The 26,144-nt window shown below is 38.7% G+C and overlaps 1 protein-coding gene across 8 annotated transcripts in view; it reads right to left on the reverse strand.

Moving 5' to 3' along the window:
• LOC129718457 (syntaxin-binding protein 5) overlaps positions 1-26,144 on the reverse strand; it is a 1,078,665-nt gene that overhangs the window by 210,347 nt on the left and 842,174 nt on the right. For all 8 annotated transcript variants that reach the window (XM_055669251.1, XM_055669249.1, XM_055669252.1 and 5 more), the window contains one exon: positions 8,768-8,892. In XM_055669251.1, the coding sequence (XP_055525226.1) occupies positions 8,768-8,892 (125 nt within the window). The remainder of the gene's footprint in view (positions 1-8,767; positions 8,893-26,144) is intronic.

Genomic DNA, 26,144 nt, shown 5'->3' on the forward strand with positions numbered 1-26,144 from the left:
GTATTTGCTTGCTTTCGATTTATTCGTTTTTTTTATTGATTTAATTTGTGTCAGCGCCAATCATCGCATATATATCACATAGACGCTACGGCTGCTGGTTGAAACATTCATTGTTATATTTTTGCATTGTTCGTTGCCTTTAGCCTTTGCCGTTGCTGCTGGACGAGTCCAGCCGGCGGTTGTTTGTTTGTTTACTATGGACTGTGCAAAGTGTGGTAATGTAGTTCGTGTTAGCGACGATCCCGTAGTTTGCGTGGGCAAGTGCAATTCTCGATTTCATCGGGTTTGTACACCGCTCACTAAAATAGCGGCAATTCTCGATTTCATCGGGTTTGTACACCGCTCACTAAAATAGCGGCGAAAGTCGTTAACGATAATGAAAATATTGTTTTCAAATGTGCTTCATGTTTATCGGCCCAAGAAGACGGCGGGAAAGATGATGCTATGAGTAGTGAGCTGACGGAGATCAAAAGTGTATTGTCATCTTTGTCTCAGTCGCTCACAGATACTCAAAGCGGAATCGAAACCCAGATAAACAGCGCGATTGCTAACGGTATCGATAGTATTTTAAAATCGATCAGCAACTCTCTTCGTGAGAGTATGGCAAGCATTGAAACCAATGTTGCTAGAAAGCTGGATGATTTTAAAATAAATGTAATTTGTAAAATTGATCAGGATGAACATGCTGCAATGAGCAGAAAGAGGTCTAGAACTGAGAGAACGATTCACTCTGAGTCGGACTCTATTCCCAACAAGAAAAAAATAATTTCAAATAAGCGGGACGAACCAATTGAAGACGTAGTTAAGCAAAATGACGAGGTTTTTATTCCTGAAAATGCTTTGACATACGCGAACGTTTTAGCGGGGTCAAGTGGGAATGCAAATAAATTGAAGCGAGCAGAAAACCGTAAGACTCGGCCGGTCATTCTGATTAAACCAGTCGAGTCTTCTCAATCTAGTGAAGATACTAGAATTTTTTTGAAAAATAATTTGGATCCTAAAATACACAAAATTAGAAACTTTAGAAACGAGAAAGCAGGTTCGATAATTGCTGAGTGTGCAACAGGGGATAATATTAAAGTCGTGAAAAAGGACATTGAAAGCAATTTAGGTGAAAAATATAATGCTGTTATTCCTACAAACGCTAAGCCTAAGTTGAAAATTGTGGGAATGAGTGATCAATATTCCCCTGAAGTCTTCATTGACTTGTTAAAAAGTCAAAATGAAGACCTCGGTATCAATGAAGTCAAAGTTATTGCTCAATTTGTAAATTCAAGCTTCAAATATAATAAGTATAATACTATTATTGAAGTTGATAAGGACACTTTTAACCACTTGATGACTGCTGGTAAAGTAAACATTGGGTGGGATAGGTGTTCGGTTCAAGAGGCCGTCAATGTTTTACGTTGCTTTAAATGTGGAGAATTTGGTCACAAAAGCACAGAGTGTGTTAATCCTTAAACATGCTCCAAGTGTAGCGGAATACATAAGACATCGGAATGCTCATCGACTGATTTTAGCTGCGTAAATTGTTTAAAATCTAAGAAAGAATTTCATTTGAACTTGGACGTAAAACATCCAGCATTTAGCACACAGAACATTTCGCAGAAGTGACAAAAGCAAGTAAAGTTTCAAAAAATGCCCCACCACACCTTTTCAAATCAAAAGTGGCTGAACATATTTTAAACGAGGAACATCCACTAACTTCGGATAACATTCACCTCCTCCGCCCCGTTAATAACTTATGGAAATTAGACGTAGCTGAAAGTTTAGAAAGGTAATCACCCCTCATGGCTATTCAATGTGCTTCCCAAAAACCCCAGACATGGTACGGTAAACAATCGACCGCATAATTCCCTACCTAACTCCAATTAAGAGTGCTAAACTTTCATTTTTACCTACTACACATAAAAAACAGGATTTACGCTTTGCTCTTTACCAGTCCACATAAACACTGAGAAAGACTGTATGTCACAGTCGAAATATATATTTGCGGACTGAATTTCAATATTTATTTCCAAAAAAATTCAGTAGAGTATAACTGAAACCGATAACTATTTCTTTGATATCGGGGACTGTTTGAAAAAAGAAAAAGCAACATGTTGTCAAGTAAATAGCAGCTGAAGCAAATGCAATGTGAGAGGAAGCGAGAGATAGTTTATCTAAATATTGCTGGTTTATCTACAAATTATGCCGCATTGCGGCATTTTGTGGAAACAACGCGTCCGATGTTAGTATTGCTGGCTGAAACTTATATAGTAGAAGCTAATGCATTTGATCAATATAACATACCGGGTTACAAAGTTGCTTTTTGCCCTTACACTCCAGACATACAGGAGGGGTTGCTATTTACGCCAAGGAATCTGTTAAGTTCAACACTCGGTTAAACGAATGTGTTGAAAACAATTGGTTCCTGGGTATATCAGTTGAAAGAGGCATGACGATGGGAAATTTCGGATTTGTATACCATTCCCCCAGTTCAAGTGACCAGCGTTTCTTGGAAATTTTAGATAACTGGTGGGAGAGTTTTGTAGATTTGAATAAATTAAACGTTATCGCTGGTGATTTTAATAATAATTGGCTTAATGAACCAAATTCGAATCAATTAAAGCAATTAGCAGATTTTTTCAATTTGCGACAAACTGTTTGTCAATATACAAGAATTTCCAGACATTCTCGTACATTAATAGATCACGTGTTTTCGAATTTTGATAATGTTCATTCTTTTACAGAGGCCGATTACAAAATTACAGATCATGAGACAATTTTTGTTTTTATCGAGAATGACCGAAACCGTGATGATAAAGTAAAGATAAAGTGCTGGAACAGATATTCGAAACAAGCAGTGTCTCAACTTGTTTCGAGAAGCTTGGATTTTCAACCAGTAACTGGTGATTTGGACAATAAAGCAGCTGTTCTTACCAACACGCTGAAAGAATGTACCAATAGTTTAGTTTCAAAAAAACATGTGAACTTGCATAATGCAAACAGCTGGTACTCTTAATATCTTCTGCGTTTAAAACGAAAAAGAGATAAAAGGTACAAGCGGTTTTACAGAAGTAACAGTAGCGATGATTGGTATAGGTACACCGCGGCGCGTAACATGTATTCACGTGCCTTGAAAAAGGCCCGGTGTGAATATATACAGCGGAAGATTGATCAACATCAAAATAACAGCAAACAGTTATGGAAAATTTTAAAGGAACTAATGAAAAGTAACGATTGTTGTCCGCAATCCATAACTTTTAATGGCTTAGAAAAACAATCGACGCGAGTAATAGTAAATAAATTTAACAGTTAGTTCGTAAACAGTGTTCAATCGATCAATCAAAGCATTGATTTGGTCAAACAGCCGGACGAGATAATACAGCCGATCAATAATAACTGTAGCTTTGATGGTTTTCATCCTATTGCTTTTGCACAGTTGAAAGATATTTGTTTTTCTTTAGAGAGATCGGCTGGTATCGACAATGTCAACGCAAAAGTAATACAAGATTGCTTTCATGTCATTGGACACGATCTGCTGGACCTTATTAATGAATCACTGCAAACGGGGCAAGTGCCTGAAGTTTGGAAGGAATCACTTGTGGTTCCTATCCCCAAGATTACTGGGACGGATAAAGCCGAAGAGTTCCGTCCCATTAACATGTTGCACACATTAGAGAAAATATTAGAACTTGTTGTAAAAGGCCAGCTGATGGATTATTTAAATCGTAATGATTTGCTAATTCCAGAGCAATCAGGTTTTCGAGAGGGGCACTCTTGTGAGTCTGCATTGAATCTGGTGTTAGCAAAATGGAAAGAAAAAATCGAGGCTAAAGAAACTATTCTTGCTGTATTTTTAGATCTAAAACGCGCTTTTAAAACAATTTATAGGCCCTTATTGTTGCAAACATTGGAGCGCTTTGGTATCGTAGGGACAGCATATAAATGGTTCGAAAGCTTTTTGTGTGCTAGAACTCAGAAGACTCGTTTTAATGATTTTGAATCGGATTCCATTGCTAATACACTTGGTGTACCGCAAGGAAGTGTTTTGGTGCCCATTTTGTTCATAATTTATATTAATGACATGAAGCGAGTTTTACGGTTTTGCGTTGTAAATTTATTTGCCGATGACACTGTTCTGTTCATTGCAGCGAAAAATCCAAACGATATTGTTGCACTTTTGAATCAAGATTTACATTATCTGGCGAATTGGTTAAAGTTTAAACAGCTTATTATTAAATATTAGTAAAACACATTACTCGATTATTTCTTCTGCCAACTCCAGACCAGACATAAACATTGTAATTGATGGTGAGACGATTGATCGCGTAAATGAATTAAAGTTTCTTGGAGTAATTATCGACGACAAATTAACTTTTAAGTCTCACATAGATAATGTCATCAAAAAAATGGCGAAAAATACGGTATTTTGTGCCGTTTGAAAAATGAATTGACTGTTAGTAGTAAAATTAGTCTCTATAAGTCAATAATTTCACCACATATAGATTTTTGTTCATCCATACTATTTCTTGCAAACAATACACAAATGTTGAGACTGCAGTGCTTGCAAAATAAAGTAATGCGATTAATATTAATATGTAATAGATACACTTCCTCGAGTTTTATGCTGGACGCATTGAAATGGCTTTCTGTGAAGCAAAAAGTATATTTTTTGACAATGGTGTTCCTATATAAAATTCTGAATGATATGCTGCCTCGCTATTTGTGTGATCGAATTGATAGAGGAAGTGATTTTCATAGGTACAACCCTAGAAACGCGGATGATGCTAGAACACCACATTTTTTATTCGGAAGATCACAAAACTCTCTATTGTACAAAGCATAAACTTTTTCAATTCGATGCCAAGACAAGTAAAACGTTCAGCAACAATGGCGGAGTTTAAAAGGCTTTGTATTTCACACATAAAGTCTGTTTTGTAGACAGATTATATATAATTTTTTTGTAAATTAATGAAGAAGATTGTAAAATTTAAACATTTTTTCCTAATTTATTGGGTACATTAAGTTATTATGTTCATTGATGATGATGGATTTTTGTTTGAATTTAGTTATATAATAATTAATATTAGAGTTAAAAAAAAAATGACTCGGCTACACATGTTTAAGCCACGCACGCGTAGACTAACATAGACAATCTGGATATTGAGTACATCAGGTTTAAGCCCCTGAAATTGAAACAAAAAGCATAACGGGTTGATAAGTTGCTTTTTGGATGGTAATAGTATATATGCTGTTACCTTTATTTTCTTAATTTATCTGCTTTTACGATTTAAAAAAGGGTTCGGAGAAAAAACTGAAAAGGCTTGGGTTTGCCTGTGGAGTTCTGGATAGTTATCTAGAACCAATTCTGATTAGTTAACGCTCCTAAATGTTAGGTTCAATTCCTAACCAAGTCCAGATAATTTTCGGGTTGGAAACGTTCTGGATGAGCCTTGGATCAATGTTATTGAAGAATCGTTTTTTTTTTTCATGTATTTTCAAATTATTGGTATTCTTTTGAAGGGTTACTATGTCTGTATTAATAACCAGTCCGTTATTTGTTTGTCAACTGGTTACATTGTATGACTCTATATAATATCTTACTTAGATAAATCGACCAGCTCAAACCAATGTAGGGGTATGAGGTGGGACCATCATCATCATCTGGCTGAAAACAGTGCAGTTCGCTAGGCTTGCAAAAATGTCCTTTGGCGAGGGGAGTGGGTATCGATTGGGTTGTAGCGCGTTATAGAGACCGGTGGAGTAGTCTCCACAAATGCGTACGGCCTTGCGCACAACAACTATCGGAACAGCCTACTCCGAGTAGTCAACAGGTGTGACGATTTGCTTTCGCTCGAGGCGGTCTAATTCATCATCAACTGCTTGATACATCGCATGCGCAACCGGACGCTTTGGTCTAAACACAGGTGCTTTGAGTACCAAACTAACCTTCGTTTTCGTACAAACTCCCAGCTCACCACAAAACACTTCGGGAAATTCACCTTTCAGCGTATCTACATACGATGGCGTGTCTGCCACCTGATTACAGATAGTTGTTAAAGAAACTGACCATAGTTCGAAAGCATCCATTACGTCGGAACCCAGGAGATGAAGGTCCTCTCTTGTGACGGGAACCAAACAACATCTATCTAAAGTTAATTGATATTTCACACGAAAATTCGCCATCGATTTTTAACGGTCTGCCAGTAGCCGTTTTCGCCATAACTGTTTAGGCACGTAAATCTGGTTTACCAACCTTTTCCCACGATTCAATTGAAATTCTTGTAATGTCTCCCGTGTCCAGCTGCATTCGTACCGATGTTCCCTTAATTTCTACCGGCACGCATTTTCTACGTTGTTGCACACTACATGTATTTACTGTCACTATTTTCGCTGCTGCCACCTGCTTACTACTTTCGTGTCGATCGTATCTGTCAAATCTAGTCTTTGCTGCACTCCTACAGTAACCTCTCTTATGGCCTAATCTCCCACAATCACTGCACTTATTATTCTTGAAAGTACAGTCTCTTGCATAATGCATTGCACCGCATAACCAGCAAGCTGTTTCCAGGCCACTTTTTTTGTATCGGTAAATTGGTTTTTATAATCACTTCCACTCTTGGACTTAGCTGGAATGTTTCCAAATTTTTTTTCTTGATGACAACACACTCACAGTTCTCACTCATAGCGGTATCGTGTAGCAAATTCAACAATCGTTGACACTCCTCTGATAGTTGCTCTAGCGTAACTTCACATCGATCTTCAATCTGGGTAAGTCAGCGTCACGTTCGGATTTCAGGCCACAAACGAACATTAAACATTTGAACTGTTCTTCGGTTAATTTAGTTAGCTCAACTCGACGCATGGCTTCTTAATACGACAGGCATAAGTCACATAATCTTCACCGGATTGTTTTCCTATCTGCAGGCAGCGATATCTGCGACTTATAACGGACTCAGCGGCACCAAATAAAGCAGTAAATTTCGCCACTGTTTCCGTAAATGTATGATCCTTCGGCGATTTTGGAAGTATGAAACTCACATAACGCTCATATTCCGACATTCCCATCTTCCGCATGAGCAGACGAACTTTAGCTCCTTTTTACAGACGACGTTTAACGACGTAAATTCCTTAATGTTGTTAGCGAGTGAATCTAGAATCACCTGCGAATTTGGTGGTACCTGTACCTGGATCGATGACATAATGGTACGCATCACTTCCTCTTGCTGATGCATAAATTCCTGCTGCTGCTGCTGCATCGCTTCCCGTTGACGATTAATAGCCTCTTGCTGCTGCCGAAAAAGATCTGTTACATAGCCTTGCTGCTGCTGAAACCACTGCGAATACGGATTTGGCTGCATCGGTGCTTGCTGAAGCAAAGGCGGACGGATAAGCTGTTGTTGCATCGGCTGGCCATTTGCCGACTGCTGGTTTTGTTCGCTTCTGGCCGGATTCTGGTCCGGGAGATCTTCGGAAGACTGATCCATCATATAATGACCCAACATATAATGACAGGAAATCGCGCATATTTTGATGTCTGGAAGACATTTTCACACCGAGTAGACCATCTACAGGGCTCAGACCAGTAGTCCTCTACGGTCATGAGACTTGGACTATGTGTGTGGAGAATCAACGCAGCCTTGCCTTCGAGCGAAAGGTGTTGCATACCATCTTCGGTGGATTGCAGATGGAGTGGGAACCATCTTTCGCTCACACCGCTAAGATTGGTAAGTTGCGGTGGACTGGGTATGTCGTAAAGATATCGATCGACAGTCCGGAAAAGATGGTCTTTGAAACCAATTCGTCAGGGACGAGACGCAGAAGTGCACGGCGTCAAGCAACCATTCATCCTTTTGTTGTTTACTATAAGGAATCCGAACACTAAAAAATATCTGTTTCGTCGTAATATCGGTAGTACTTCATCATGATACCGTTGCCGTTCAGGTGTTTACTGCTAAATTAGTAATATTTTTGAGATCAAGAATACAGTTGAAAAAAACTATACTTTCGTCAGATGGAGCTGCCTCGTAGTAAAAAAAATTGCAAGTCGAGTGCAAGTGCTCTGACCAGAAGACCACGAAAGACCACAAGAATACTCTTAGATTGTATATTTCGAATAAAATATTTTCATGTATAGTGTTACAGTATTAATTGAACCAGATATTTCCCGGAAGCTTTACCGTGCAGGAATAATATCTAACTTTTCAGATTACTTTCCGGTCAAACTTATAACCGGGCTTTTAGACTCTTATTCTACTTTCGTACGATTGTTTTCATTTTGGTTGTTCAATTTATTATTCCGGCGGGAACCACAAGCTTATAATATTTTGTAACATGATAATGACAATTGATATCTTGCTTGTTGTTTGCCATAATTAGCCAAAATATTTGATGTAAAATAGAAATATTACAGAATAAAGCAAACATATTACAATATCTAAGCAATAATAACATAGCACTACCCATAACAATAATATAATAGTAATAATAATATGTGGTCCCCGTGGCTCTGTGGTTAGCGATGCCGGTCGGCTAGCTCTCCCACACGGTTGTGATATCGGGTTCGATTCCCGATCGAGTCGAGGATCTTTTCGAGCTGGAAATTTTCTCGACTCAGCACTGGGGCACGGTGTATCGTTGTACTTATCCTACACATGCAAAATGTGCCAAAAACAATATCGATAACGAATTATCTCAACTAAATCTAGTTGATCGAGACCGCTATTAGCCCCCAGGCTAAGCGTGCGATATTACTAAGTATTAATAATAACATAGTACTCACAAAGCTCTTCGCGATCTAGATTTCTTGCACCGCCACCGAAAAGTCCTTTGAAAAAGCTTTCCTTGGGAGCCTCTGGCATTTCGTGCTCCACGTATAGTTCTCCCATCATCTCATTGTATTGATTGCTGCGTACACACATAGGAAGAAAAAAACAATTACTTTTTTTATGTTTTCTAATAGTCTTGTCCAGCGTTTGAAAATTATCAGAATTTTTTTTTTACAAATAGTCCAAATCATAGTTTTTCATATATTACTGTAACTAACAATAATCCATTTTTCTTAAAAATCGTTATAGATTCGAACGTGACGGTACTTATCGTTATTCGTGAATATTGTTTGTTGCGGAATGTGCAATTAAATATCGTGTACTAAAAATATGAATCTGATATGATTTACAAGTAATGGCTTTGCTTAAAAACAATTCGCCAATTTTTTTCCAACAAATTTCAATAGCGTATATTTAATACTGCCTACAGAACGGGACACTGATTATTCCATGATACCATGAGACATGGACTTAGGGAGCCGTCTGTCCTCCACGCCGCTTCGATTGGCAGGTTGTGGTGGGCTGGGCATGACGTAAGGATGTCGGACGACAGCCCGGTGAATGTGGTTCTTGAAACCAATCCGTCAGGGACGAGACGAAAGGTGCCCAGCGGGCAAGGTAGTTGGAACAGGTGGAAGACGACCTACGGACCAAACGCGGACTGCAGAGCTGGTGAATTGCAGCCGTAGACCGAGTGGAAAAGAGACGACTTTTTCATACAGCAAAGATCACACCACGGCTTGGGATTGTTTGATTTAATTCAGATTTCATACTGTCATTATTCATGCTTTTGTATTTCTTTTCACAGCTGTTGCTATGAACGAAAAATATTGATGCTATTCTTGGTATACTGTTCTCCAAACCATTTGATATTTGAAATTGATATAATTGTAGCGGAACCCATTTTTCCCCTTCTGTATTATTCTTTCGTGTATAGATGAAATTTGATTCCCTGAAAAGACTAACCATCTATTACAATTTAAATTAGTTTAGCCAGAAATCTACAACTGGCACACTTAATACTGCTGTGTCTCATTCGGAAGGGTTAAACAACCAGTTTTACCATAATTTAAGCTCATTAAGCAAACAAAACCTTACGCGACCTTATGGTAAAAGACTTTACACAGTATTAAAGTGATTTTTGTGGCTTCACTGGGTGGCTTCGGGCGTGTTCATGCTCTCGCTCCACAAAACCCAAAGAAAATGTCACAAGTGCGAGTGGTTTTGCTTCCATAGATAAGGCACATTTTGTACCAAATTGGTTTCTGTAATTGGTTTCTGTAATAAGACAGGTCGAGAGATATTGAAGGTCGAAGTAAGATAGCAAGGTAATCGGTAATCAGCGCGAGGAGAGAAAAAAATGCTTAGAGTATACTTAAAACATATGTTTATGAATAAATTCAATCTCTTTGGATTCAGAGTTTTCACATACGTGTTCATGTTGTTTTTTCATCTGAAAAGTTCTGACAGGGAGTCTACATCGGTTATTCCGTGGTCCGTGTTAATGTTGTTTTAGTGGAAAAGTTCTGATAGGGAGTCTTCATCGGTAATCCCTATATTCGTGGTTACAGTAATCCAGCTCAAAGTAAAAATTAACGCGCTTGTTTGCAAACTTCGTTATCGCAGTATTACAGAGGCTGCTTCGACCAGCGGGTGGCCGTAGGTTCGAATGTTAATATGATTTAGGCCATTCGATGTCAACGGCCTTACTCTAGAAGGTTGGAAAATAATGAATTTTCGTGATTTTTTGAAGTAGAATTACGTCTTACGGCAACATATACAGGGGACCAATTTCATTACAGGGATCCAATTTCAAAAACCGAAAACATCGAGAGCGTCAAAAAAGTTGTTCATTTTTAACCGTTTTAAGCTCAGTCAGTTTCCAACCGATTTTCGTTATTTATGCAGTAATCGATTGGAAAATCAACCAAGCACCCGTCCAAATGCAGAAAATTGTAAGCTGATTGTTCGAACGATTGTACTATTGAAAATTGTCAAGCCTTGTTGAAACGCAAATGTCGACCTCTGATTGGTCGCACAATGCTTCTTTCCCTAACAAGGTCGACAGAATATACCTAGTTGACTAAGAATGCGCGCTTTGTGTTTTATGTATAATTCATTCCATGATTGTGCCGATACCACACGGACGTTGGTTGCTAATCGTGAAGAAGAAAGAAAAGCCGGGTTTCAATTTCTGGCTGATCGTTCTGGGCGCGTTGATACTTAAGCACCTGTCTATCTGGCGGCTGTTGTGGAGTTTTCGGTAGCTGCAGAATTATAGGAAATGGCAGGCAATTCTACTAAAGAAAACGGGAGATCTAGAATCATCGGCGAATGGTTATCTGGAATGATGATAATTGAACAAACTTGCTAGTGTTTTTACTGTTGTGAAATATAATAGCACCTTTTGGTGCTCTTAAACTATGTGATTGAAGTAGTTAAAATTTTTCATCGTGTGTAACAGACGAAAAACCGTGAATTTCAGCATTTTCAAGCGAGGAAAAATTCAACAATGCCTCAAGAACGTGTTGGTGGCCCTGAGAAGGACCGGTTATAATTTATACTTGTTCTCGTGCTGGATGGCAGCAGATAACAGAAATGCAGCACTTACGCTCTTGCGTCTTAAATTAAAACGGTTATGTTTTGATACCTCAGCAGAATTTAGACCTTCATACTCATGTCTACCATCGGCAATGTCAATCACGCAATAATCTGCTTTCATACGACACGGGGACGGGAACATTTTCTTCAACCAAGCTGCGCAACACAACACAAACATGTTATTTTGTTGCTTTGTTTGTTTGTTTTGTGGTAGCGGGAAGCATCAGCAGCAGGCTTGCATGAAGTGAATACATCAGCCAGCAACTTTCTCTAAGGCCTCTGCCATAGTAGCAGCGAAAAGCGGTGCGAACCGATTCGCTCGGCCGTAGGTTAATGTACAGCTCTACTGATGGCTGTACATTAACCTACAGCCGAGCGAATCGGTTCGCGTCGCTTCTCGCGTCTATTATGGCAGAGGCCTAATGGGAAAGTTGTATCATTTTGTTCAGAAGAATATCATTGTCGGTAATATTACAGAGATGCGATTGCGTAAATTCGATTTTGAATGGAACAATTGTTCTTTTGAGAACAAATAAAACACTTATTTGAAGAGTTAATAGCTTTTGGTATCAATAGCAGTATAGTGACAGTCTCAGCGGTAGATGCAGATGCAGCCGGTACTTCCCTGAGGCCGATGTGGAAGTAAATGGAAGCAGCACGGCGAAATAGTGCGGGTTATGCTTAGACGCGCGTCATTTTGCGCTGTTGATATTCCCCATATGAAACGACGCGCTTTCGTATGATAGCGGTGGTATAAGCGGCAGATGCATTTGCCAACACTTCCTCAGTAAAGCCGTGTCTAGTTTTCAATGTGAAAACACCTTTCTTATTGTGTTCGACCGTGCGCCTTAGTCCTCACTATCAAGGTAATACAGAGATGTAAGATAAACACTACATCCTATGATAAATTGAATGAAAATTTGATTTTGAAGTAGAATACTTCTCTCAGGAAGTTCGGCTGCATAGGGATGTGAAATGAAAATCTAAAACTGAAAAAAGTGAGAAAAATTTCAAGTGCTAATAAATCGGTTAGTTTTCGATGGATTTCCTTCGTTTTTGCAGCAATCGATTGGAAAATCTTCTAAGATTCCTACCAAATGCATGAAATTGCAATTTTTTCATTCGAACTATTGTACTATTCAAAATTCTTAAGCCTTGTCAAAACACAACATTCGACCTCCGATTGGTCGTTATACCGCGCTTTCCCAAGCACGGTCGGCAGAGTTATGGACCTAGTAAATTGGGAATGCATCATTTGGCCTATATAAGAGCTTTATCAGATAATAAACAGATTCATCGGATGTTAAATTTAACAACTGGAATTTGAAGAACACAAATGAATATTTGAAGAGTTAATATTTTCTCGTTTTGCGCTATAATCCAAAGTTAATTATCTTCATCTACATGCATACTCTGACTATTATTACGTGTTTTTTTTTTTTTTTTTTTAAGGGGGGATTTGTTAGTAGCTTAAGTATTTATGATAAATATTAGTAAATAATGAGTATGTGTGTCCAATCACAAATGGTGACTTCTCAACACTGTTAGAAATTTGTAATTTTAATTGTTAGGATTTGTTTGCTTTCGCAATTAGGACTTATCATTCGTAGGGATTTAAACCTACTTGTCAGAAAAGGGGAAGTAAACTTACAACTAACTTGATTGCTAACTTATTGGCTATAAAGAGAGCTTATCGTAGCAATTGAGGATTGCAACGATTTTTGTCGAAAATTGTTAATAATTTTATTTGACATAGCTTCTAATGGTTCAACACCAGTAAGTCTATGTAATTCGAGTGTACCAAACCAAGGAGGACGCTTCAAAATCATTTTCAGAATTTTATTCTGAATCCTTTGGAGCGTTTTCTTCCTTGTTGAACAGCAACTTGACCAGATCGGTACAGCATAAAGCATTGCTGGTCTAAAAATTTGTTTGTAAATCAAAAGTTTGTTCTTTAAACAAAGTTTAGAATTCCTGTTAATGAGAGGATATAAACATCTCGTATATTTGATGCACTTGGCTTGTATACTCTCAATGTGCTCTTTGAAAATAAGTTTTTTATCATAAATTAGTCCCAAGTACTTAACCTTGTCGGACCAACTTAAAATAACCCCATTCATCTTGACAACGTGATTATTGTTTGGCTTGAGGAAAGAAGCCCTAGGCTTATGCGGAAAAATTATCATTTGAGTTTTAGAAGCATTGGGAGAGATTTTCCACTTTTGCAAGTAGGAAGAAAAAATATCTAAACTTTTCTGCAATCGACTGCATATGACACGAAGACTTTTTCCTTTTACGGAAATGCTTGTGTCATCGCAGAACAATGACTTTGTGCATCCTGGAGGCAAATCAGGAAGATCTGAAGTGAATATGTTGTACAGGACTGGACCCAAGACTGAACCTTGAGGCACACCTGCTCTGACAGGAAATCTATCAGATTTTGAATTCTGATAGACAACCTGCAGAGTTCGATCAGTAAGATAATTTTTTAAAATTTTGATTAGGAAAATTGGAAAATTAAAAGTTTGCAATTTCGCAATCAAACCTTTATGCCAAACACTGTCGAATGCTTTTTCTATGTCTAAAAGAGCAGCTCCAGTGGAATAACCTTCAGATTTGTTAGCTCGTATCATATTAGTAACTCTGAGCAATTGATTTGCAAAAATTGAATTTTCGTTGATGTGTGACATCATTCTGTTAAGAATAACTCTCTCAAACAGTTTACTTATTGAAGAAAGCAAACTGATTGGTCGATAACTTGAAACTTCAGCTGGGTTCTTATCCGGTTTTAAAATGGGAGTAATTTTTGCATTTTTCCATAATTTGGGAAAATATGCAATTTTGAAGCAGCAATTGAAAATTTTCACTAAAAAATCCATTGTGCTCTCAGGGAGATGTTTGATTAGTATATTAAAGATTCCATCGTCACCAGGTGCTTTCATATTTTTGAAATTTTTAATAATTGATTTAATCTCATTCAAGTTAGTTTCAATTATTTCTGCAGGTAAAAAATTCTGGGAAGAAATTAAATCAAATTGACGTGTGACTTCATTTTCAATTGGACTCACAAAATTCAAATTTGAGTTATGAACACTCTCAAACTGCTGAGCAAGTCTTTGAGCCTTTTGTTCATTGGATACAAGAAAACGTTCACCATCTTTTAGAACTGGAATCGGCTTTGAAGGTTTCTTAAGAATCTTCGACAGCTTCCAAAATGGTTTTGAATATGGTTTCAATTTTTCAACTTTAGTCTCAAAATTTTGATTTCTCAGAAGAGTAAATCTATGTTTAATCTCTTTCTGTAAATCTTTATAAATAGTTTTAAAAACAGGGTCACGAGAACGTTGATATTGACGTCTGCGGACATTTTTCAAACGAATTAGAAGTTGAAGATTTTCGTCAATTATTGGTGAATCAAATTTCACTTGAGCCTTTGGAACAGAATAATTCCTGGCATCAACAATTGCACATTTTAATGCTTCCAAAGCGGAATCAATATTCACTTCGTTTTGCAAATCAAGCTCATTATTGAAATTTCTCTCAATATAATTTTTGTATCTTTCCCAATTAGCTTTGTTATAATTTAAAACAGAGCTCATAGGGTTTAAAACTGATTCATGTGATAAAGAAAAAGTTATTGGAAGATGGTCAGAATCAAAGTCAGCATGTGTGATCAAATCACTACATACATGACTTTGATCTGTCAGCACCAAATCAATTGTTGAAGGGTTTCTTACAGAAGAAAAGCATGTAGGACTATTCGGAGACAAAATAGAATAGTATCCTGAAGAACAATCATTGAATAAAATTTTGCCATTGGAATTACTTTGAGAATTATTCCATGAACGATGTTTAGCGTTAAAATCGCCGATTATGAAAAATTTCGAACGATTTCTGGTGAGTTTTTGTAAATCACCTTTAAAATAATTTTTGAGCTCGCGTGTGCATTGAAATGGTAGATATGCTGCGGCAATAAATAAAATCCCAAGTTCAGTTTGAACTTCAATTCCCAAAGTTTCAATAACTTTCGTCTCAAGATGGGGAAGAGCACGATGTTTGATTCGGCGATGAATAACAATTGCAACTCCACCGCCGGAACCCTGAATCCTATCATATCTATGAACCACGTAATTGGGATCATATTTTAATTTTATGTTAGGTTTCAAAAATGTTTCAGTAATAATTGCAATATGCACATTATTTACTGTTAAAAAATTAAAAAGCTCATTCTCATTGGCCTTCAATGAGCGAGCATTCCAATTTAATATTTTAATTGTTTTATTTAAAATCATTGCTAAATTTTAAATTAGAAACAATTTTAATAGTAAAATTTGTGCCTATTTGAATGGCTTCAAACATTGATTTTGCCTGCAACATGGCGTTCATAAGATCGAACATTGCCTGTTGCAAAAAAGAAAGTTTACCTGCCGTAATAGGCCCCAGGCAGTTGACATTAGAAAAAATATTTTCGGCAGCAATATTAGCTGGAGTAATAGGTGTACAATTATTTTCTAGCGTGTTTTGCTTACCCATATTAACGGTCATTTTCGAACTACCAACACTAGGCGGTATAATGTTCGAACTACCTGTAACCTGTGCATAAGTTAAACGGGTATGCAAAGGAGTAGGTAAACTATGCGTCACTGGTACGCTTGGAGAATTTTGTTTTGAAGTTGGTTTTAATTGAGAAATTGAATTTTGTTTACCTTGCCTTGCCTTAACAATTGCTAAACGGACTGGGCATTGATAAAAATTTGACATATGGTTGCCGTTACAATTCGCACAGCGAAAATTTTTACTCTCTTTCACAGGACATGTGTCCTTTTTGTGAGAAGAGTCTCCACAATTAAGACATTTTTGGTCCATGTTACAGAATTTGGAACCATGGCCATAACGTTGGCAAGTACGGCATTGGGTGATATGCTTTTCACCTCCGCCATACTTCCTATAAGTTTCCCACTTTACACGCACATTATACAAAGCATGTGCTTTTTCAAAAAATTTTAAGTTGTTAACCTCATTGCGGTTAAAATGAATTAAATAATTAACAAGGGAAATTCCAGTTCTCCGACTGTTTTCGCCTCGTGATTTTTGTTTCATTAGAATTACTTGGGTAGGGGCTATGCCAAGTAATTCTGTTAAAGTAAGTTTGATCTCATCAACGGTTTGATCGTTGGTGAGACCTTTCAAGACAACCTTGAACGGCTTGGCGTTCTTGGTGTCATATGTAAAAAATTTGTACATCTTGTCAGTTAAATACTGAACAAGACGATCACGACCCTTTACTGAGTCGGCTAATAAGCGGCATTCACTTCTACGGCCAATTTGATAGGTAACTTTAACGTCAGAAACAAACGTTGAAAGTTCCTTTTTGAATATATTAAATTCAGAAGAAATAGTTACCACAATAGGTGGAACTTTCTCCTTTTTTAAAGATTTTATATTTTGTATATTTTTATTATTGGTAACTTCCATTTCACCAGCTTCTTGCTCAGGCAAAATATCAAAAGGATTGTCACTACAGACACTCGATGTGTCAGAAAGAGATGCCTCTCTTTTCCTCCCCGCAGCGATGCGAGGTTTCTTTTTCCGTCCAGCCATTTCAGGTGATACGAAAAAAGTTAAAACAAATGTTAAATTCAAAAGTAGGTAGCCTTGAGAAAGACTGATGGGAAATAACTTTCAGGTAGTCTTTAAAAGACACACTGACAAAACACAAACTTTGAAGCTATAGGCAGTCAAAGACCAGTCCACAAGCAACCGAAAAAACGTCTGATCTGTAGGACAGTTCAAGACGCACTGATTATTACGTGTTTGCGTCACTTAGTGTTTGGCTACGGTCATGCAGAACGCAAATAACGGCGCGATGCGATTCGGCAAGACGAAATGTGTTGAAATGTATAGCTCTACTTCGCCTTAAAAAGAGCTGTACATTTCACCACGGTAAGGCGAATCGCATCGCGCCGGCATTCGCGTTCTGCATAACCGTAGCCTTTGATCCGTTCCCGTTTAATGATGTTGTATTAAATGTGCATATTACAATTTGGCAGCACTTCAACTTCTCATTTGCACAAAATTGAAAAATATTCAATGAACTTCATTCAAAATATCAAACAAAAAGAAATTACAATACTGCCAAAGAACGGTCAACGTTTTTTTACTAGAAAAAATGACTGACACGCAAGCAGCCGGGTTATCTTTCTTGTAAAAGTATTCTACTTCAACCTTGCGGTCGTGGCTTTGCATACAACCTTCCTGTGATTTTTTTTTGAACTTTGTAGAATGGTATAACTGGAAATAATTTTTGTAGTTATCTTATTCCACAACGTGCGAAAAATCTATGTTAGAGCGGATATCGCGCGCTTTCTGGACCATGAAGCATTTTTGCGATGATTAAATTATATTTGCAACTGCAGCAACCAGCCTTTTTCAAGGCTACTAAATGTATTTGGAAGAGCATAATGAATGGTTATGGCAACTTTGATTGCAGTTTGATGCTGCTGCAATTGCGCAGCAGTGTGATGTATATTCAATTCATTGATACTGTGCATCACAAGCGGTATATGCGAAACAAATCCGATTTCAAACAGAAAAGTTCAGCAAGTTCTGCACACGGTGATGGGTCCGTTTTAGAAAATTCATAACACTTCATTAACATGGATGTAACGTCTTGAAGAAGACGGTTATCGCTCGACATCACAGCAGAATTTCCACCTTCATACCAATGTCTACCGTCGGCAGTATCAAACACGCAATAATCTGCTACCATGCGACACGGGGAAGGAATCATTTTTTCCTTCCAAGCCGCGCAACACGACACAATACATGTTATTTTGTTGCCTTCATGAGAGTGCGGCTGGACAGAATGTCCACAAGAAATCATTTTTGTACATCCGTGCTACGAAACTGCACAACTTCAGTGTGCTGTTGAACGGTAAGGGAAACAGTGGAGTCGAAAGGAGCAGGATGACTGTTGAGATTGATGGTCAAGCTGTGGATCCACCATCCATGGACGAGGTGAAGGAAGCAGTGAAAGAGCTGAGAAACTGCAAGGCAGCCGGGAAGGACGGCATTCCCGCCGAACTCTTCAAAGTCGGGAGCGAACAGCTGTATCGTGCCATCCATCGGATCAGGCTGAGAGTGTGGTCTGATGAAGAATTGCCCTCGGACTGGTTGGAGGGTCTCATATGCCCGATCTACAAAAAAGCCATCGCCTGGACTGTAGCAATTATCGGGGCATAACTCTTCTCAATACCGTATACAAAATTCTCTCCTGTTCCACAGACTGAGGCCGTTGCAGGAGACCTTTGTTGGCGAGTACCAATGCGGTTTTCGAGGGGGACGCTCCACGACGGACCGAATGTTTACCTTGCGACAAATCCTCGATAAATTTCGAGAATACAACTTGCAGACGCACCATCTGTTCATAGACTTCAGGGCAGCTTACGATTCAGTCAAGAGAAATGAGTTATGGCAGATTATGATTGAACATGGCTTCCCAACAAAGCTGATTAGGCTGATACGTGCCACCTCTGAAGGTTCTACATCAAGCGTCAGGATAGCCGGTGAGATATCGGACTCGTTCGTGACGTTAGATGGTTTGAAGCAGGGTGACGGGCTGTCGAACTTATTGTTCAACATCGCACTGGAAGGTGCTATACGGAGGGCTGGTGTGCAGAGAAGCGGCACCATCATTACGAAGTCGCACATGCTTCTCGGTTTTGCGAACGATATCTACATCATTGGTATCAACCGTAGAGCTGTGGAAGAGGCCATCGGACCTCTGAAGAAGGAAGCTGCGAGATAAGGGCTTGTCATTAACTCTGCCAAAACGAAATACATGGTGGCTGGCAGCGTGCGTGGTAGTCCGTCGGAGGTTGGTGCTGCCGTGGTGCTAGATGGGGAAACATTTGAAGTAGTCGACGAATTTATTTACCTGGGAACATTAGTGACATGTGACAACGAGGTTAGCCGTGAGATTAAGAGGCGGATAGCAGCCGCAAACAGGGCCTTTTACGGACTACGTAATCAGCTAAGGTCCCGCAGTCTGCAAATCCGTACTAAACTTGCACTCTATAAAACACTGATTCTTCCGGTGGCTCTCTACGGCCATGAATCATGGACGCTGAAAGAGGCTGATCGGCGAGCTCTTGGTGTTTTTGAGCGTAGGATTTTGCGTTCAATCCTTGGCGGCAAACTAGAAAATGGTGTTTGGCGCAGACTCATGAACCATGAAGTGTACCAGGCATACAAATCGGCGGATATAGTCAAGCGGATAAAACACGGCAGGCTTCAGTGGGCTGGGCATGTAGCGAGAATGCCGGATGAGCGTCAAGCGAAGGCTATATTTAGCAGGAATCCCGATAGAGGTCTTCGACTTCGAGGTAGACCCCGCACTCGTTGGATGTGTGCTGTCGACGAGGATGCACGCGAAATAGGTGTTAGGGGAGATTGGAGGATAGCAGCCCAAGACCGAGGGACATGGCGACGTATTCTGGATTCGGCATTGGATCGATAATCGGTCTGTCGCCTTCAAAGTAAAGTAAGTAAGCTACGAAACTGAGGAAAAACTTGAAAACTAAAAATAAAGGTGGAGCTTATCGAATGATCGCTCTGAGCCAGAATGAATGAGATGTATTGTTTTTCGAACCTTGTAGAATGGTATGACTGGAAATAATTTAGTCACACCAATTTATCCAGTTATTCTATTCCATTCCATTAAAGCAAAAATAATATACGACCATTTTTGATTTGAATGAAACTTTGCACACGTGTTAAGCTTAGCAAACTGAGCATTTTTCAGAGATGGAGAGATTTTTTACACCCATGAGTTATATTCTAAAAGGACGTTTGCTTTTTGGCATAGGTTTTATTCTAAACATTGCACACACATTGCAAACCATGCGTTCATTGGAATGCTTAATCGAAAACATACAATTCATTCTTTGACAGCAAGACGAACGGGCGAACGGTTCTCAAGAAAAGAGTTAAAATATTTCAAGTGATATATATACCTATATAAGAATCAAATATTTATTTTGGAGTTTTATTGTCTTAGGAACATTTTTTTTAATGACATAGATATTTTACAGAACTAGTTTGGAACAAAAGAGGGATACTTGTGTGTACCAGCTATTATTTTAGATTTTTTGAAATTATTGCTCCATTCTGTTACTCCTTGTTCATATTCTTCATATGATACCCAACTAAATTATATTTTTGATGAATTTTCATTACTTTTCTGATTAGCTCAATCATACAATTCTTTTGCACTTGTAATGGGATGTTCATGTTCTTTAGCTTAACTTGCATTTCGTGCCATTCGTTTTAATGTGCCACCAATCGCTTTGCATGGGCCTTTACCATGAGAAGTCGCAAAAAAATGCCACTCTGCATCGACGTAATATACGTTCTACTATTACTTCCCGCAAAGTTTAGACCGCCGTACGTTTTGCTGCTCCAAGTGAATTGTTTCATTCCTCCCGCCAACCAATTGTTGCCTTATAAAGGCAACAATATAACATGTTGTGTTGCGCGGCTTGAAGGAAGAAAATGTTCCCGTTTTCGTGTCGGATATAAGGGTTGCAATTCTGCTGTAATGTCAAACAATAGCCGTCTTCTTCAAGACGTTACATCCTTGTTAATAAGGTGTTGTGAATTTTCTAAAACGGACTCAGCATCGTGAGCAGAACGTGCCAAGCTATTTTGTTTGAAATTGGATTTGTTTCGTATATACCGCCTGTTATGCACAGTATCAACAAATCGTAATAAACATCACACTGCTGTGCATTTGCAGTAGCATCAAACCACAGTTGCAGTTTAGTAATAACCATTCATTATGCTCTTCCAAACTCATTTAGTAGCCTTGGAAAAGGCCGGTTGCTGCAATTTAGTTATCGCATAAATGCTCCATGGTCAGATAGCGCGCGATATCCGCTCTGACATAACAAATTTTTCGTACGTTGTGGAATGGTATAACTGGGAAAAGGGATGTGACTTAAATATTTCCGGCTATACCATTCTACAACATTCGAAAAATATTATTTCGTATGTCGTAATACTAACGTACGAAAAATACATCTCATTCATTCTGGCTCAGAGCGATCTTTCGATAAGCTCCGCCTTTATTTTCAGTTCCTACAGATTTTCTCAGTTTGGTAACACGAATGTACAAAAATGATTTCTTTTGAACATTCTGTCGAGCCGGACCAATAGAGCTCTCATAGGGGCAACGAAATAACATGTATTGTGCCGTGTTGTGCGGCTTGGAAGAAGAAAATGTTTCCGTCTCTGTGTCGAATAGAAGCAGATTGTTGCGTGTTTGATATTGCCTATGGTAGACATGGGTATGAAGGTGGAAATTCTGCTGTGATGTCAAACTATAAACGTTTTGTTTTTAGACGCAATAGCGTAAGTGCTGCATTTCTGTTATCTGCTACCATCCAGCACGAGAACAAGTATAAATTACAACCAACCCTTCTCAGGGCCACCAACATGTTCTTGACTCTTGGCCACCAACCTGGGAACATTAGTGACATGTGACAACGAGGTTAGCCGTGAGATTAAGAGGCGGATAGCAGCCGCAAACAGGGCCTTTTACGGACTACGTAATCAGCTAAGGTCCCGCAGTCTGCAAATCCGTACTAAACTTGCACTCTATAAAACACTGATTCTTCCGGTGGCTCTCTACGGCCATGAATCATGGACGCTGAAAGAGGCTGATCGGCGAGCTCTTGGTGTTTTTGAGCGTAGGATTTTGCGTTCAATCCTTGGCGGCAAACTAGAAAATGGTGTTTGGCGCAGACTCATGAACCATGAAGTGTACCAGGCATACAAATCGGCGGATATAGTCAAGCGGATAAAACACGGCAGGCGTCAGTGGGCTGGGCATGTAGCGAGAATGCCGGATGAGCGTCAAGCGAAGGCTATATTTAGCAGGAATCCCGATAGAGGTCTTCGACTTCGAGGTAGACCCCGCACTCGTTGGATGTGTGCTGTCGACGAGGATGCACGCGAAATAGGTGTTAGGGGAGATTGGAGGATAGCAGCCCAAGACCGAGGGACATGGCGACGTATTCTGGATTCGGCATTGGATCGATAATCGGTCTGTCGCCTTCAAAGTAAAGTAAGTAAGCTACGAAACTGAGGAAAAACTTGAAAACTAAAAATAAAGGTGGAGCTTATCGAATGATCGCTCTGAGCCAGAATGAATGAGATGTATTGTTTTTCGAACCTTGTAGAATGGTATGACTGGAAATAATTTAGTCACACCAATTTATCCAGTTATTCCATTCCATTCCATTAAAGCAAAAATAATATACGACCATTTTTGATTTGAATGAAACTTTGCACACGTGTTAAGCTTAGCAAACTGAGCATTTTTCAGAGATGGAGAGATTTTTTACACCCATGAGTTATATTCTAAAAGGAAGTTTGCTTTTTGGCATAGGTTTTATTCTAAACATTGCACACACATTGCAAACCATGCGTTCATTGGAATGCTTAATCGAAAACATACAATTCATTCTTTGACAGCAAGACGAACGGGCGAACGGTTCTCAAGAAAAGAGTTAAAATATTTCAAGTGATATATATACCTATATAAGAATCAAATATTTATTTTGGAGTTTTATTGTCTTAGGAACGTTTTTTTTAATGACATAGATATTTTACAGAACTAGTTTGGAACAAAAGAGGGATACTTGTGTGTACCAGCTATTATTTTAGATTTTTTGAAATTATTGCTCCATTCTGTTACTCCTTGTTCATATTCTTCATATGATACCCAACTAAATTATATTTTTGATGAATTTTCATTACTTTTCTGATTAGCTCAATCATACAATTCTTTTGCACTTGTAATGGGATGTTCATGTTCTTTAGCTTAACTTGCATTTCGTGCCATTCGTTTTAATGTGCCACCAATCGCTTTGCATGGGCCTTTACCATGAGAAGTCGCAAAAAAATGCCACTCTGCATCGACGTAATATACGTTCTACTATTACTTCCCGCAAAGTTTAGACCGCCGTACGTTTTGCTGCTCCAAGTGAATTGTTTCATTCCTCCCGCCAACCAATTGTTGCCTTATAAAGGCAACAATATAACATGTTGTGTTGCGCGGCTTGAAGGAAGAAAATGTTCCCGTTTTTGTGTCGGATATAAGGGTTGCAATTCTGCTGTAATGTCAAACAATAGCCGTCTTCTTCAAGACGTTACATCCTTGTTAATAAGGTGTTGTGAATTTTCTAAAACGGACTCAGCATCGTGAGCAGAACGTGCCAAGCTATTCTGTTTGAAATTGGATTTGTTTCGTATATACCGCCTGTTATGCACAGTATCAACAAATCGTAATAAACATCACACTGCTGTGCATTTGCAGTAGCATCAAACCACAGTTGCAGTTTAGTAATAACCATTCATTATGCTCTTCCAAACTCATTTAGTAGCCTTGGAAAAGGCCGGTTGCTGCAATTTAGTTATCGCATAAATGCTCCATGGTCAGATAGCGCGCGATATCCGCTCTGACATAACAAATTTTTCGTACGTTGTGGAATGGTATAACTGGGAAAAGGGATGTGACTTAAATATTTCCGGCTATACCATTCTACAACATTCGAAAAATATTATTTCGTATGTCGTAATACTAACGTACGAAATTTACATCTCATTCATTCTGGCTCAGAGCGATCTTTCGATAAGCTCCGCCTTTATTTTCAGTTCCTACAGATTTTCTCAGTTTGGTAACACGAATGTACAAAAATGATTTCTTTTGAACATTCTGTCGAGCCGGACCAATAGAGCTCTCATAGGGGCAACGAAATAACATGTATTGTGCCGTGTTGTGCGGCTTGGAAGAAGAAAATGTTTCCGTCTCTGTGTCGAATAGAAGCAGATTGTTGCGTGTTTGATATTGCCTATGGTAGACATGGGTATGAAGGTGGAAATTCTGCTGTGATGTCAAACTATAAACGTTTTGTTTTTAGACGCAATAGCGTAAGTGCTGCATTTCTGTTATCTGCTACCATCCAGCACGAGAACAAGTATAAATTACAACCAACCCTTCTCAGGGCCACCAACATGTTCTTGAGGCAATGTTGAATTTTTCTTGGCTTGCAAATGCTGAAATTTGCGGTTTTCCGTGGTAAAAAATCTTAACTACTTCAATCACATAATTGTAGAGCACCAAAAGGTGCTATTATATTTCACAACAGTAACAACTTGCCAGTGTTGCCAGTTTGTACAATTATCATTATTTCGGATAACCATTCGCCGATGATTCTAGTTCTCCCGTTTTCTCTAGTAGAATTGCCTGCCACTTCCAATAATTCTGCAGCTACCGAAAACTCCATAACAGCCGCCAGATGGACAGGTGCTTAAGTATCAACGCGCCCAGCGCGATCAGCCAGAAATTGGAACCCGGTTTTTCTTTCTCCGTCAGAAGAATTCGATTGTCTTCCAAAACACAAAACTGTACGTAACTGTAGGTATAATGCTGCGTGTGCGAGAGCTCTATCGGTCCGGCTGCCAACATGAAATGAAAGTAATATTTTGTGCGTTCGCATTACGAACCAGAGACAGGAAGAAACTTGAAATAAAGGCGGAGTCTTGTACCTGTAAGACTCCGCCTTTATTACAAGTTCTTTCCAGTTTGTCTCTGGTTCGTAAGTTACAACATAGCTCTAAAAATATCAGGAACAGAAAGCGACCTCGAGTAAACAACAACAACAACAACAACAAATCGTTTACAAAGTCAGATCGGTTGTATCCGTTAGTGTCGACTGTGCTTGTGAAGAGAGGCTGATTAGTTGCTCGGTATGATTTAGACAATCGATGTTATTTATCAACTTTTCAATAGTGTATCTCAAACAATTGGTTATTTTCGTCACATACATTTAACCGCAAAAGAATTTCTGATCGGTTGATGCCAAAACCTCGAAATTCCGAAAAGAAATGACTGATATATAAACGCTACCACTTTTCCCTGGTTGAATTACTAGATTTTCAAATTCAGGCGCTTAACTTCGATATAGACGTTAGTCAACGTCACAACTCATTAATTTGGCAGATGGTAGATGGTATCTCAGGGCTAGTAGCGAACTTGTAGCAAAATTATAGTGACTTTAGTGACTTTTTTTTATTAAAATAGTGACCAAATAGAGACTAAATAGTTACCAAATAGTGACCAAAAATATACAAAAGAGGGTTTTGAAATTTATTGTTGAACCATAAATGAATTAAAATTTTATCTGAAATTTACGTCTTTAGAACATAGGATGTGCAATGATTTGTTCTAGTAGAAAAAAAGTCTAACTAAAATCTGTATCATAATTTCACATTGAAATGGTTGTAATAACACCTTGTACAATATATTTGAATACAAGTTTTCGAGTTATAAGTGTTAATGAAAGTACGTGAACGAATGTATGCACTCTCGAATTTTTGGTCAGTGACTGCCCTTGCACAATATTCAAACATCTCAAATCGTGTGAAGCTAGGCGAGATTTCGTTTATTAAACCATCGAAATGTACACGGAAACATTCTCTTTGGGGGATCGTTGAGAATTCTGTCGGCCACGATCTGCAAGGATGCCGCAAGTCGTAAAATTGTGACTGTTATGAAAAAGCGTGTCCGGCGTGGATAACGTTCAATTCGTAATTGCCACCCATCTGAGTATATCTATTGAATCGGCGGGATAACGTTCAGTTTGTAATTGCCACCCATCTGAGTAT

The sequence above is a fragment of the Wyeomyia smithii genome, chromosome 1, assembly GCF_029784165.1.
Source record: "Wyeomyia smithii strain HCP4-BCI-WySm-NY-G18 chromosome 1, ASM2978416v1, whole genome shotgun sequence".
Lineage (NCBI taxonomy): Eukaryota > Metazoa > Arthropoda > Insecta > Diptera > Culicidae > Wyeomyia > Wyeomyia smithii.